The sequence below is a fragment of the Sphaerodactylus townsendi genome, linkage group LG01 (assembly GCF_021028975.2).
Source record: "Sphaerodactylus townsendi isolate TG3544 linkage group LG01, MPM_Stown_v2.3, whole genome shotgun sequence".
Lineage (NCBI taxonomy): Eukaryota > Metazoa > Chordata > Lepidosauria > Squamata > Sphaerodactylidae > Sphaerodactylus > Sphaerodactylus townsendi.
The window spans coordinates 27,703,264-27,718,887 of record NC_059425.1 but is presented as its reverse complement, the minus strand read 5'-3'; the positions used below and the strand labels follow the sequence as shown (position 1 = coordinate 27,718,887).

The following is a 15,624-nucleotide window of genomic DNA, read 5'->3' as shown; positions in this document are numbered from 1 at the left end:
GCCAGCTCAGAGAATAGCGTTGCATTTTCTGTAGGTTATCAGAGGCCGGAGTCCGCCTTCCATTAGCCTGAGGTAGTGCAACTGTCTTGTGAAGTAGGACTTCCCTCCAAGCAGACTCACGCTGGTAGGCCTCTGGAGTAGGTTCCAGCATTCCAGGCCAGGCCCAGCTGCATCTTTGATATAGAGCGGTTGGGGGCTTTCTGCCAGGATGATGGATGCTCTTGCCCATCCTCAATCTTATCTCCAGCCTTGGAGGCTGCAGCGGGTAGGGGCTGACACAAGATCCACAGAATCCCTCCATGGAGATGGGCTTTCGTCTTCCAAGACACCCAGGTCACATGGATTTGTACTCTGTCAGCCTTTCCGAAGATAGGCAAGCAAAGAAGCAGCCATGGTGCAGCGGGAACTATTCCCTTGCAACAGCAAAACAGCTACTCGAGAGTTAAAGGGCAGAATCTGGGCCCATAACCTGTCGGAAGCAAGCCAGCTTACATGGGACCGCCTTAGGGGTGCAAGGGCAAACCGGGAACTGCAAGACCTGATCACCCGTTCAGATCCGTTTATTTACTAGCACCACCAGAGTGCTCCATGAGACACAGCTATTTCCAAACTCCTTCACCGTGGACTATGTCTACTAATGCATACAAACCAGGTGCCAATCCGATTACCCATTACCATATCAGTCTTTGCACACGTTGCTTGGTTATGCACCTGCACTGGTTACACACGGCACTGGGAGGGTGTCCAGCTGTCAAATGGATCACATGTCCCATCTAAGCACGCATTTCAGGCTGGTTAATACAAGTGGAGATGGTCCTTTGAGAACTCTGGAGCCAGTCCATGTAGGGCCCTGAAGGTCCAAACTAGCATTTAGAAATGAACCCATAAACAAATTGGAAGCCTATGCAATTGAAGTACCACTAAGTCAACATTGTCATGGCAGCCCATCCTATGGAGGCTTCTTGCAGAAGTATTCTGCACTGGACGTAGTTTTGGAACTGTCTTCCATGCCAGTTAATGGATCTGTCCTCTTCTGCTACCTAATAAACTGATTTCCAGTTTTGTCAACTTAGAAGGCTGAAATTACCTCAGATTTTATGCAATCATTTTTGTACACTATGCTACATCATCATTGCTCCTAAGCAGGGGTCTGCAACCAGTGGCTTTCCAGTTGTCCATGGACTACAATTCCCATCAGCCCCTGCCAGCAAATTGGCCATGCTGGCAGTGGCTGATGGGAATTGTAGTCCATGGACATCTGGAGAGCCACAGGTTGCAGATCCTTGCACTATAGCATTCTTCTTTCAATCATTATAATGCAAAAACAATACTGAAATCACCAGATCTCAAAAACTGATATATTGCCGCAGGTCTCATCCCGTGATATCAGTACAGTACAGTAAACCTTTATTAGGCATAAACCCGTGATATCACTTTTACTTGCACCCTTCCACAATATTTTATCAAACCGTGGCATTTTCAAGTTCTTTTTTCATCAACTATAATTCCCTCAAAAGGGAGTAATAACTTTTTTATCTGCAAATCCACAAAACAACATTACGTCTGATTTCCCATGCCTTTATTTTATGCTCCTGAAAGCTGTAGTTTGACAAATCCATCAATTATTTGCTCTCTGTAATTGAAACTCTTCAAGGGTCCCATTAGAATCATCAATTATTGGTGCAGTTTTATCATTTATTTATGCATTGATTATTACTGTGCCCTTCCTCCACGGGAGGCATACATTGTTCCCTTCTCCTCCATTTTTTCACACAATCCTGCAAGATAGTGTAACCTCAGCTTGTGGGTTCTGTGGGGCAGTACTAGGAAGGAGTTGCAAAGAACCAAATTTAAACAAAACAGTTTACTTCTCTTTACAAATAACATTAAACATCAACATTTAACATTACAATTCAAGGTCCTGTTCAGGTTGCATTTCAAGTCCTTCTATTTACAGTCTACTGATATTGCCAAGTCCAAATTCTTCTTTGCAAGTTGGCTGGCTCCTGAAGACTCCAAGGGCTTGATGAACAGGTTGCAACATGATGAAGGTCTCCAGGAGAACTCTCACCCATTACAACCACAAAAGAAAACCCTTAACAAGGTGTTAAGGGCTTATAGAGATCAAGGTCCGAGTCTGGTAGCCTTGTCTTCTGCAAAGAGCTCTTTCAGCCTTTCTGCTGCTCTGAGTCTCCACCCCCTTACTGGGTCAACCCATTCTGGGCCAACCCATTCTGGGCATGGGGGTTACAATAGCTCAGAGAAAATGACTGGCCTAAGTCTTCAGAGTAAACTTTGTGGCAGATTAGGGAGCTGAACCAAACTGTCCTCAGTCCTAGTCCAACACTGTGACCCCTACAACGCCCTGGCTGTGTAAGTTACCTTTGCATTAGTGAAAGGTCAGCCGGTGGTAGTGTCAGTGGTTTATTGCCTTCACAAAAAATGTGCTGGGAAAATGCCTTTCTGTACATTCAAAAATTGGATTTGTAAGCCATTTTGAGCCATGAAAGAAAGGTGGGGTGTAAATATTTATCTAAATACATTCTTGAAAGACAAGATGAGTGTACAGGAGTGTAGGGAGCTGCCAGAGAATTGCTACCTTCCATGAAAACATTTTGAATTGTAGCCTCTTAGTCAGGGGAGTACATAAGAACATAAGAACTAGCCTGCTGGATCAGACCAGAGTCCATCTAGTCCAGCACTCTGCTACTCGCAGTGGCCCACCAGGTCCCTTTGGGAGCTCACATGCAGAATGTGAAAGCAATGGCCTTCTGCTGCTGCTGTTCCCGAGCACCTGGTCTGCTAAGGCATTTGCAATCTCAGATCAAGAAGGATCAAGATTGGTAGCCATAGATCGACTTCTCCTCCATAAATCTGTCCAAGCCCCTTTTAAAGCTATCCAGGTTAGTGGCCATCACCACCACCTGTGGCAGCATATTCCAAACACCAATCACACGTTGCGTGAAGAAGTGTTTCCTTTTATTAGTCCTAATTCTTCCCCCTAGCATTTTCAATGAATGCCCCCTGGTTCTAGTATTGTGGGAAGTGTAGCTGGGCTTCTCATTGTCTGTCTACTTTCTCTCCCAGGTGTCCTTTAACAAGCTTCTGAAGGGCCTGGGGCAGCCACCACAATATACATACATCATTGCTGGGGGAGACAGGTGAGAGTGTTTCGCAATGGGGGCTGAGAAAAATGGTCACTTTGGTGGTTGGGGGTTGCTAATTCAGTATGTGGAGTCTGTGGTACCCCCATTTGAGGATGTGGCCCTGCCAGCTGAATAAGGGATTCCATTTTGTGTGTGATGGGGTTGACGGGGTTCTTGGCTGTGGAATTCCACATCTGAGGGATCGTAATAAAAGCCCTCACAACCACCTTTTTCTCATAGGGCTCTTGTAGCATCACATGAGGGGACGGAGGACAGTGCGCTCCTGGGCATAGAAGATCTGAACAAGGTAAGACTGTCAGTGGTGGGATCCAAAAATTTTAGTAACAGGTTCCCATGGTGGTGGGATTCAAACTGTGGCATAGCGCCAATGGGGCTGGGCGGGGCACGATGGGGGCATGGCCGGGCATTCCAGGGGTGGGGCATTCCTGGGCTGGGCTTTGGCAAGGACGCAGCCGCTGCGCCGGACCTTGGGCAGGAAACAAATGCACGCAGGCACAGGCTGCCACGCACGCCGGTGCACCTCCTGCTAGACTGCTTCAAGTTCTGTGCGCTACTGCTGAGAGGAGGGGAGTAACTAAGGCAAAAATCATATGGCAAAATCACCAATTAGTAACCCCCTCTCAGCACACACAAATAATTAGTAACCTACTCTCGGGAACCTGTGAGAACCTGCTGGATCCCACCTCTGAAGACTGTTGAGATGAATTGTGTGTGTAAGGCAAAGTGTGGCCTACCAGCATCTAGACCTTACTAGTCCTGATCCCTAGAAGTGGCATACAGATAAGCCTGTCTGATGTGCAGATTCTGACCAAGAGAACCCTGATGGTAACCTCATGGATGCCTACTGCCTTCCCCAGGCAGAATAGACCAGATCCGCACTGTAAAGCTATGTAGCGCTCAAGGCCCCAACAAGCAAAGACCTGTTTTCAGAAAGGCAGAAGTAATTGGGCCAAAGTTACTATGCACAAATTGTGCAAATAGTAGAAGAGCAGCCTACACTGACCAGGATAGCCCAGGTTAACTCGACCTCATCAGATCTTGGAAGTTAAGCAGGGTTGACCTTGGTTAGTGTTTGATATGAGACCACTAAGGAATACCAGAGTCGCTATGCAGAGCCAGGCAATTGGCAACCTGTCTCTGAACATCTCTTGCTTTGAAAACCCTATGGGGTTGACATAACTTAGCTGTGTCCCCTTCCACACATACAGAATAATTCACTTTCAATCCACTTTCAATGCACTTTGCAGCTGGATTTTACTGTGCAAAGTAGCAAAATCCACTTGCAAATAATTTGTGAAAGTGGATTGAAAGTGCATTATTCTGCATGTGCGGAAGTGGCCTGAGACTTGACAGGGAAAAATGGTTAGGAGAGGCTGTGGCTCAGTTGGTGGAGCATCTAAATCCCAGGTTCAACCCCCGACAGCTCCAATTTTTTTTTAAAAAAAGGATCAGAAAGTCGATGTTGTATATGATTTCTGCTTGTGACCCTGGAGAGCTGCTGCCAGTCTGAGTAGACCAGGGGTCTGCAACCTGTGGCTCTCCAGATGTTCATGGACTACAATTCCCATCAGGGGCTGATGGGATTTGTAGTCCATGAACACCTGGAGAGCCGCAGGTTGTGACAATATTGCCTTTGATGAACCAAAGATCTGATTCAGCATAAGGCAGTTTTCATGTGATCATTGCCTTAACATTCCCAGTAATAATATGTAGGATTGCTTACCATACCACCCACCAGGTACACAACACAATGATGGAGATTTAAGTGTCAGGGAGTTCCATGCTCACTTTCCCACCACCCTGTGCAGCAAAAATGGTGGGTGCTCTGTCCCTGGAATGTGGTGGAGAGACAAGAAAGGCAGGCAGATGCTTTCTTGCAGCAAGGAGTGATGTACACACTGCTCCCTTTTCTCATTCTAATCTGGAGAATCAAGTTCAATCCCCACTCCTGCACATGAGCCATGACTTTGAACTGCAGGCTCTGCCCTGGGTGGGTCCAGCTTTATCCTGCCTATGCATCTTTGGAGGTGGAGCTTTGGAAGTGGAGCCAGCAGGATAAAACTGGACCCAGCCAGGGCAGAGCCTGCTTTAAATTGCAAGCTTTGGAGGTGGAATCTGCAGTTTAAAGCTGAGCTGGCCAATCCCAGTCTTAAACTATGCTCCCTGCCCCCGCCCCCTGAACTCCACATGGAGTTGGTGGGGTGCGCAGTTCAGTGCTGGGCAGTGCTTGTCCTGGGAGTCATCTTGAGTAGATATCCCCCTGGTGGTGGACTCTAATTTGGTGAATTGGGTTTGTTTCTCTGTTCCTCTACATGAAGCCTGCTGGGTGACCTTGGGCTAGTCACAGTTCTCTCAGAACTCTCTCAGCCCCATCTACCCCACAGGGTGCCTGTTGTGGGAGGGGAAGGGGAAGCTTATGCCACTCTGAGATTCCTTTCAGTAGAGAAAAGGGGATATAAAAACCAATTCTTTTTCCTTTTCTCATGCAGGTCTGCGAAGGGAAGAAAAAAGTCATTTTCTTTGGGATTTCCTGCGGTTTGTCTGTGAGTGATTCATTCAGGACTTGGGAGGAAGGAGGTGCTGTCGAGGGCTCCTAATGAGTGCCAGGAGGAGTGGGAAGGAATCCCCAATCTCTGGAGGAATGTAGGGAGCATAAAGAACAGATAAAGAACAGGATCCTTTATGAACTGGTGTGGCACATCATGAAATGATGTGGTGTCTCACTGGCTTGGTTTGGCTTATGACAGGCCCCCTATGTGGCTGGACAACTGGACTTCTGCATGAACAACCTGGACATTTTTGTTCCAGTGCTGGTGGGATTCAATCCAGTCTCAATGGCCAGGTAAGAAGATAGAGAACAATGGGGACAATGGCTTAGAAGTCGAAGTGCCCAGTCTGTCAGCATGGGTTGAGGTCTTTCTAAATCCTGGCACCCAAGGCCAGACTTGGCATAGAACAGTGGTTCTCCACCTTCCTAATGCTGCGACCCTTTAATACAGTTCCTCATGTAGTGGTGACCCCCAACCCTAACATTTATCCATTTTATAGATGGAGAACACTGATGCAGAGAGTCTTAGGCGACCCCTGTGAAAGGGTCGTTCGACCCCCAAAGGGGTCGTGACCCACAGTTTGAGAACCACTGGCATAGAAGGTTTGCTCAACAGGTCCCTTTAACCTGGAAGAGGTGGAGTCTGCAAACCCAAGACTTTTGTCACATGGCCTCTTATCTACTTGGTCTCCAGATCTCACAAGGAGACTGGTAACCCTAGTCTTTCTCAAGATGAGGGGAAGCCACACTGCCCAACAGACCAAAAGGGGGTTTGCGGGGGACACAGCCTCCTTTCAGCCAGCCTGGTTGGCTGTCTGCCTGAAAAGTCTGACAACATTTTAATATGCATTTCATTTCCCCAACCTAGCTCATGGATATGAAGTGCCGTGTTCAAATATTTACTGCATTTATAACTTGCCTTTCTCTCTAAAGGGGAATCAAAGCAGCCCCAATGTCTTCTCCTCCATTTCATCCTCACAATAACCTAAATCTAAATCACAAGCCTTTATTGGCATAAAATAAACATACAAAATCAGCATACAAAATTTGCCCATTATTGCTCACAATTATAGACACTGGTACTAAAATACTAAATACTAAAATATATACATGGTCCTTCTGTAACTATAGAACATTCCTTCAGCTAAGTTAACTCACTTAAACGTCATCGGATACTGACAGAAGCTAGAAAAATTACTGCTGGCTATATGTGGTCATAATACATAGACTATTTGGATTTGGAGTATTCAATCTAGACTTACGTCTATTATTGTTACTTGCTGGGAAATTTTGCTACATTCTCTACACACACTGTGGGATCCATGCTTGTTCAAAAGAAACTTGCTTATAGGTATCTTAAAGAGCATCAAGTTAGATTGTTATACAGAAATGGGATGGGAAGTGCAGATTGTGACAGCATTCCTTGATTTTTGCAGAACCTTTACACAATGAAAGAGGGTATGATCGAGTGTCTCCACCTGACCCATATTGCATGGACATAGCCTCCTCTGTTTATCAATTTGTTGAGATCTGCCATAGAGCAGCATAGAAGGCATTAGATTGAATCTGGCCAGTGTTAAAGCTCTTCTTAATTTAGGGTTGGTGATCCACTGTAAATAATTGGCCATGTGTCCTTGTTCAATTGGAATAAGCAGGGTCAGGGGGGAACACGTTTTCCTCGCAGCTGTTATCATATCCCGATACTCTTGTTCTAATAGCTTAGTTTTCAAGCAGCTATATGCTTCTGATAGGGAAAGAGGGATTAGGTTAAGTTGGGGTTGCCAATCTCCAAGGGAGGGCTGGAGATCTCCCAGACTTACAACTGATCTTCATGCGTCAGAAATCAGTTCCCATGGAGAAAATGGCTGCTTGGGGAGAAAGACCAAAGTAATTACACCAATGCGTACTTATACTCACAAAATGAGTAATATTTAAACCAATAATAAATTGGAATACAATTGTATCTATGTTTTCCCAGTAACAACTCAAGATATTGTCAGTATAGTTCAACAGGTAAGCATGTAGGCTATTTGGCTACAAAACCTCCGGATTTGGTTTTTATCATAAAACCTCTGGATTTGGTTTTTATTTTGATGATTCTTTTTCAAGCTGTTCTGTTCTGTGCAAAATCAAATATCAACATATATTCAATACACAGATCCCACTTGTTTTTACAGTTTTCAAAATAAAAGTCAAATCCCATAAACACTTACATAACTCATACAAGATTTTTTCTCTAGGAGTAAACCTATTATCCTAAGGTGGACATTATTATGGCATTACACCTCACTGAGGTTCTTCCCTTCCCCAAACCACGCCTTCTGCAGTTTCCACCCTCAAATCTCCATACATTTCCCAACAGAATTCGTGACTCTGAACTGAGAGTTCATGACTGATGGCCTGGCCCAAGTCACTCAGTAAGCTTAACTGGCACAGTTGGGAACCTGGATCTCTCAGATACTCATCTGAAGTTCTAAACACTACATCATACAGGTTCTCATCATACAGGTGCCCCGTTTTTGCCCTTCTACACCTGGGTAACCCTCCTATGGAGGGGTCCAGCCCAGTGGTGGGATCCAAAAATTTTAGTAACAGGTTCCCATGGTGGTGGGATTCAAACTGTGGTGTAGCGCCAATGGGGCTGGGCAGGGCACAATGGGGGTGTGGCCGGGCATTCCGGGGCAGGGCATTCCTGGGCGGGGCTGTGGCAAGGACCCAGCCGCTGCGCTGGTCCTTGGGTGGGAAACGAATGCATGCAGGCGCAGGCTGCCATGCACGCCGGTGCACCTCCTGCTAGACTGCTTCAAGTTCTGCGCGCTACTGCTGAGAGGAGGGGCGTAACTAAGGCAAAAATCACGTGGCAAAATCATCCATTAGTAACCCCCTCTCGGCACACACAAATAATTAGTAACCTACTCTCGGGAACCTGTGAGAACTTGCTGGATCCCACCTCTGGTCCAGCCGTTCCCCTCTTTTTGGGGGAGGGTTTTTAAAAATGGGTTTACCGGGTGCCTTTTATCGTATTAATCGCTGTTTTAATGGAATTTTAGCAAGTTTTTAATGAATATCTAAATGGATGGAGCCTATGTAATTTGTTGTGTATTTGTATGGTTTGCTCCCCAATCTAGTATTGTGTTGATTTATTTGTACACCGCCCGGAGCCCCTTGGGGATAGCGCGGTATAAAAATCCAAATAATAAATTAAAAAATTAAATAAATTTTAAAATCTGAGGTACGTCTCATAAAAGCTGAGGTGTATGGCCATGGTGTGAGGAGAGCCTCCTTGAAAAGATGTCAGATTGTGGCCTAGTCCAGCCAGGCTATGATCCAAAGGGCCTCAGTAGAGCATTATGACAAGATCTAGGGCAAAAGGCCATTGTCTCCTCTTGCCTCTCACCCCTTCTCGTCCCACATCTCCCTACAGGAATGAGAAGATAGAAGACTTTCACTCCACCTTCCGGCAGGTGGCCGAGCGGATGGAGAAGCTTCAGGAATCGCACAAGGCCTTCATCCTCAACCCAGCTGTTGGGGTAGGTGATGAGTGAATGTGCAGAAGCGCTTCCTGCTGTGGGCTTCCATACATGCTAGTTTTGGACAGGGAAAGTGACATCTGCCAATATCTGCATTGGTTTCAAATCTTCAGACAGGTAACAGAGATTGGCATTTGTGGGGAAAACTTGGCAGGCCTTGTAACGTTTCCACCCCCAGCATCTGCCAGTCCACCCTCAGTTCCGGCTCTGGCAATCAGCTCTTTACCCAAGTGAGAGAGGCCCAGCCATGCTTAGAAGCTAGGAGGGAAGTTGTTTTGGTTGAGGGAAGCCCATTCTTTGCAATAGAAATCTCTCACTGCTCCCCAACTCTCTCCCTCAAGAGCTTTGGAGCCTTTCCCCTTGGGGTCACTATCTTCCATCTTTGTCCCCTCACCAGTAATGCTAGGAGGAGCTTCAAATGGGGGCAGTTTCAGTAACTTTATCTGCAGCAAGGCAAACAGGGAGGAATCCAATCCTTTACCTCTTAATCAAGTACAAGCTTTATTCCGTCAGCATAACAGAACTGATGATAGCTATAATTGATGCAGAGACTAACAAAAGAAATGATAGCAAGGCTTCTACCCACTCTTACTTGGAAATCTATAGGCCCTGGCATCTGCTCTCCCCTTCTGCCCAGAGTAAGCAGATGGGAGTATGTCTGAGGAGGATGCTACTGCTTTCATTCACCTGGATGTGCTCACCCATCATCACCCGTCACCCATAGACAAAGAAAGAACACCATCTTTTCAATTCTTCCCTTACCCCATGTATGTAGCACAGTCCTGGCCAATCTGGGTTCTGACTGCACAGGCCCAGCAGAACTCAATAACCGGGTGCTTTGACATGTGAAAACCTCTGGTGCTGGGAGAAATGAGGATCTCCCAGCCTCCCTGGTGCGACAAACATTTGCCCATCTCAATGTATCTCTCAGTTGAGAGGTCTTGCCCTCATCCCGCCCCAGGCATGATCTGTTTCACTGCTCTTATTACGTTCACCTTCATCCCATCCTTCCTCCAAGGAGCTCAGGGGAGGCATGCGTTGTAGTTGCCTGCTCCGTCCAATACTCGCAACAATCTTGTGAGGTAGGTTAGGTGGAGGAATACTGACCTCAAGAGACCAATGGTTGAACTCAATATTAGACACCCTCATGTGTTCAGAGAACCAGGGAGGGGTGTCTTCATCAGCTGCTCTTTCTTCCTTTCTCAGCCTGAAGGTATCACTGGCTCCTCGCGGATGAAGGGCGGCAGCGCCACAAAAATTATTCTGGAGACTCTGCTTCTGACAGCTCACAAGACGGTTTCCAAGGACAGCGAGGTCTCAGAGAAGTGAGCAGGCACTGTCCAGGAGCCCCTCATAGCAGAAGACAGTAGTTTAACCTGCTGCAGGGTTGCCGAATCCATGTTGGAAAATCCTTGGAAATTTGGGGGTGGAATTTGGGAAGGGCAGAGTTTGGGGAGCGGACAGAGCTCAACAGGGACGTGATGCCACACAGGCCACTATCCAAAGCTGGCATTTTCTCCAGGGGAAGTGATTTCTGTAGGCTGGAGATCTGTAGTAATTATGGGAGATTGCCAGCCACTATCTGAAGTCTGACAATCCTAGGTGCCTCCCTTGAAAAACTGCTCAGCCTCCTGTCATTTCCCAGGTGCCTTCTGGAGATTCTACGCACCTATGAACGGGCCCACAAAGTCACCTATAGCCAGAGCAAGAAGATCGCAGCTCTGGTGAAGCAAGCAGGCACCAGGTGAGCCTGGGATGTGCAAAGGGATTCTTGCCCTCCTCCCAATGGGGCCAGGAACATCTCCATATCAAATAGAACCTCCTGCTAATCTGGCTGAATCCACATACGTGGGCAACATAGTGGAGTGCTTAGAGTGCACGATGAGGATCTGGGAGACTTCACAGGGCTGTTGTTGTTGCATAGAATGGAGGAGGGGAGAAGGGTGCTTCAGGTCCCCACTGCAGAGAAAAACGGGTCTAAAAATCTAAATAAATAAATACCTCCCTCTTTCTCCCACAGTCTGCAGAAGAAGGCCTATGTGTATATGGTAGGATGGCACACACTGGGTATCATTGCCATCATGGATGGAGCAGAATGCATCCCCACCTTTGGGGCAGGTGAGACCCACCAGCCAAGGGAAGAGAGGCTGCATAATAGGAATGGCAGCTGTGGGTAGGGCCCTGGTGGCATATCTTTGGTGGCATATCTGTGTTACGTAAAATGGGCCAAAAACAGGGTGGGATAGGGTGTGAATGGGGAGAGCTTGCCATGAAAAGATGCCCATGGTGGGAGTGAGGGGCTAGGGCATCCCTTCATTTATGCAGGTTAAGAGCTCACGTCCTTGTTTGTCAATTTGTGGCACAGACATCAATGATGTACGGGGCTTCCTTATCGGGGATTACAGTGAAATGTTTAACAAGGAGGCTGACCTCATAGCACAGGTGAGTGGCCCAAGGAGAATGAGTGATAGGGCAACTAACAGGGGAAGGGGCTCCAATCCCATCTTCTCTTTATGCTTTAGCTTTATTGGGAAGCGACTGGATACGCTTCCTTCCAGGAGCTCCTGAAAGGAAGCATAGCAGTTCCTATCTCCTAATTTTGCACTTTCCCTTGCTAAAGTTCTCCAGAGCTTGAGGCCTCTTTTCAAGTCTCTTGAGTCAGGGGGAATGACTCTTTGTGGCAGGGGAAAGTATTGCCATCCATAGCTCAGATCTGTGGGATCCAGCCCATATGGTTCCGATTCTTGGGCTATTACTCATCACGGAATGTGATGCCTAGACCAAATAGAGAACCCTCTGCTTGGTGCGTTACTTGTGCCAGTGTGTCACACACAATGTCAGGGGTGTTTTGACAGCTTTCGTCTGACGTTTCCTTGGCAGGGACCAAAATTTGCTTTCTCTGAAGAAGATTTTGTGAAAACAATCCTCCCAACATTGACGGAGCTCGACACTGTCCTCTTCCTTTTCACGGTAGATGGTGAGCTCTGATGGGGCCTGGGTAACAGGGCAAGAGGAGCTGGAGGTGGAAAGACAGAGGGATCTCTGGGATTTCAGCAGCCACTGAGGGGCTGGTAACTCAGTGGCAGGGCACAAGCTTGATATGCCAAAGGTCCCAGATTTGGTTCTCAGGTATCAGGGCTAGGAAAAGCTCTCTTTAGAGAACTGCTGCTGGTTGGTACAAGTGATATTGGGTTTGATTCAGAAGAAACCCACAAAGTCTCCCGATTGTTCTTTTTGGAACCTTTCAAAATTTAGGCAGTTCATAGGTGTCCCTAGCTCACCTTTTATTAGGGTTGCCAACCTCCAGGGGGGTCCTGGAGATCTCCAGAGTTCCCTTGGAGCAAATGGCTGTTCTGGAGTGTGAACCATCTTGCATTATACCCTGCTGATATCCCTCCCTTTCCCGAATCCTGCTTTCCCCAGTCTCCTCCCCCAAATCTCCAGGAATTGGCCAGTTCGAAGTTGGCAACCCTAACTTCTGTTTATTCAAGGCTTGGTACAAGGGGGCTCCCACCCTCCCTGTTTCTCACCTGCAGATGATCTTGTTGAGGTGGAGAAGCTGGCAGTTCAGGTGAAGGAGAGGACGTCAAACATGCACGCGGTTTGCCATGCCACAGTTGGGCAATACCTGCCGGTAAGAAGCCCAAAAGGTTTCCTTTAAGATGGTTTGTGTCCAGCAGGCCTTGTTTTTTTAGGGGATGGTTGGGTAGGGTGTGGAGGATCCAAACTCAACTCACTACAAAATGTAACATAGTATGACCCTCAGATTGCAGCGGTTGGGAATGACGTATCTCTCCCTTGGACCTAAGAGAACTATTGTTTGTCAGACTAGGCAACACCAACCTGGATGGAACAACTCCGACCTGGTCTGATTCTCTGTAGGGCCACTGCCAATGTTCATGCTTTGGATCAGTGGCTGAGCATCGTTTTTGCATAAAGAAAGGCCCAGCTTTGCCTGCTACAGAACCTCAGACAACAGATATCAGCAAAGACTCCAGTGGTGTAGTGAAATAGAGTGTTAGCCTGGGATCTAGACTATCCAAGTTTGAATCCTTACTCTGCCATGGAAACTCACTGGGTGACTCCAGGCCAGTCGCACATCCTCAGTCTGACCTACCTCACAGGTAGGGTGAGGGTAAAACAGGAGAGGATACTGCCTTTAAGTCCCCATTGGTGAGAAAATGTAAATGGTGTAATGTATTGTCGAAGGCTTTCAGGGCCCGGAACACCCACCAGAACCAGTAAAATGGTGTAAAATCAAAGAATCATAGAGTTGGAAGATACCCCAAAGGCCATCAAGTCCAACCCCCTGCCATGCAGGGACACACAGTCAAAGCACTCCTGACAGGTGGCCATCCAGCCTCTGTTTAAAAACCTCCAAAGAAGAAGATTCCACCACACTCCGAGGTAGTGCATTCCATTGCCGAAAAGCTCTTACTGTCAGGAAGTTTTTCCTGATGTTTAGGTGGAATCCCTTTTCTTGGACCCATTCCTCCTAATCCTAGTCTCTGGAGCAGCAGGAAAAGCAAGCTTGCTCCCTCACCAACATGACATCCCTTCAAATATCTAAACATGGCTATCATGTCACCTCTTAACCTTCTCTTCACCAAACTAAACATACCCAGCTCCCTCGTAGGGCATGGGACTCCAGACCTGTTGCTAATCAGAATAGATAGCCCTGGGGTTAGATAGGCCAATGGTATCAAGGAGCTTTGTATGGCCATGATTTCTCTGCCCACAAAGATGACACCACTGTTCAAGGATCAGGGCAAAGAGAAGCCACTCTTCTTGGTCAAAACCTCTGGGCAAATGCACGTGCTCAACACGCTCCCCTGACCCTTCTGCCACTCGTTTTAGAGCTCGGTCTTGAAGCTGAGGAGCTCTTTTGTCTTTCTCCACTCCTCCTCCCCTCCTCTGCCCCACAGGCCTCTCTTAAGAAGCTCTTCCCCTCCATCATCAGCATCATGTGGCCTATCTTGTTCCTAGAATACGAAGGGAATTTCATCCAGGTAATCCAAGCAGCAGGATCAGTGGGCATTGGTGGGTGGGAGAAAGATGTTCTGGGCCCAAAGGCGTCAGCTGTTTGGCTCAGTTATAGCAGGGCTTCTTACGGCTTCCTGGAGCTGCCAAGAAAGGGGCCCTGCCTAGGGCTGTTTCGCAGTGAGACTGAACACCACCGTTCCCTCACAGCCTGCTGTTCCCCATTTCCCCAACTCATTCTTCTTCTGTTTCTCGGCTCTGCACAGAGATTCCAAAGGGAACTGAGCACCAAGTGGATTCTGAACACGGTTAGCACCGGGGCCCATGTGCTGAAAGGCAAGGTCTTCCGCAATTACATGGTGGATCAGAAAGTCAGCAACTCCAAACTCTTTGGAAGAGCTGTCAGCATCCTGCAGGTATCAACTGGGAGACCAGGGGCGTATTGCTCAGGGGGACATATGGGGTCAAATGTCCCCAGGCTGCAGCCATTTAGTCACGTGGGGGGGCGGAAAATCGCCCCCACACCCCTCCTTCTTTGAGATGACCTGGTGCAAAAAAGTTTTTGGTCATGGCGGGGTGGGAGGGCCGAAAACTCAGATTTTGCACTGGGCTACATTTCCCCTAGATACGCCTCTGTGGGATTCTGCGCAGTGTAGCTTGAGCCATCCTGCACAATCAATTGGGGTGGCAGCTTGATTTGTACCATGTTCTAAGGAGGACTGTCCCAGCCACTTTGTCATTCTGTGTCATGGAAGGATGAGACGGGACCCTTCAGATAAGAAAAAAGCTCTGGAAAAAGCATCTTCCTCCATTTCCTGCAGCTGACCCTGTGGGTCCAATTGTCCATATTCATTTATTTCACACATTTGAATCCCACTCTCTTCTTCTTCTGAGGGCCAAGCTACGTGTTACAATTTTGACATGTTTATTTCTTTGTCTATTAGATGTTTAGGCTGCCCTTAACCCCTCGAAATGTGCTCGGGGTGGTTCGCAACATTCAATACACAATAACACAGAAAATAAAACAATATATACATCCACAGGTTTAAAACCAGTTTCCAGGTTGGGTGCCATACCGACAGCAATAAGACCCCAACAGAAGTGAGGGGGTAGAGGAAGTGAGGCCAGCCAAGACAGATAACTTTGCTGCCCTCAGCCTGTGGAACTGACATACGGATTCCCCAACCTGACGTTGAATCAGTCAGTTACACATCACAGTGAGAGTTCCCTATTGGGAACTCAGGCCCCAAGCTTGTGGGGCTCTGATTTGTCCTCTTGACCTCAACACAGCTTTAGTCTCACCTCCCAGCCCCATTTTCCTAACCTGAAATGGCCTTGGGGGGACCCTGGGTTCCCAGTAGGGCATTCCCAGATGATGTGTGGCTGATTCAAACTTAGG

General features: G+C 47.4%; 1 protein-coding gene across 2 annotated transcripts in view; it reads left to right on the top strand.

The window, feature by feature from the left end:
- GCKR (glucokinase regulator) overlaps positions 1–15,624 on the top strand; it is a 28,547-nt gene that overhangs the window by 11,510 nt on the left and 1,413 nt on the right. Inside the window, exons 5-17 of one of the 2 annotated variants that reach the window (XM_048507646.1) lie at positions 3,088–3,161; positions 3,387–3,453; positions 5,657–5,710; positions 5,915–6,009; positions 9,140–9,245; positions 10,452–10,570; positions 10,891–10,989; positions 11,266–11,363; positions 11,611–11,687; positions 12,126–12,222; positions 12,782–12,879; positions 14,171–14,254; positions 14,492–14,641. In XM_048507646.1, coding sequence (XP_048363603.1) covers positions 3,088–3,161; positions 3,387–3,453; positions 5,657–5,710; positions 5,915–6,009; positions 9,140–9,245; positions 10,452–10,570; positions 10,891–10,989; positions 11,266–11,363; positions 11,611–11,687; positions 12,126–12,222; positions 12,782–12,879; positions 14,171–14,254; positions 14,492–14,641 — 1,218 coding nt within the window. Of the gene's footprint in view, positions 1–3,087; positions 3,162–3,386; positions 3,454–5,656; positions 5,711–5,914; positions 6,010–9,139; positions 9,246–10,451; positions 10,571–10,890; positions 10,990–11,265; positions 11,364–11,610; positions 11,688–12,125; positions 12,223–12,736; positions 12,880–14,170; positions 14,255–14,491; positions 14,642–15,624 lie in introns of both variants that reach the window. The other variant, XM_048507636.1, reaches the window with a different exon arrangement.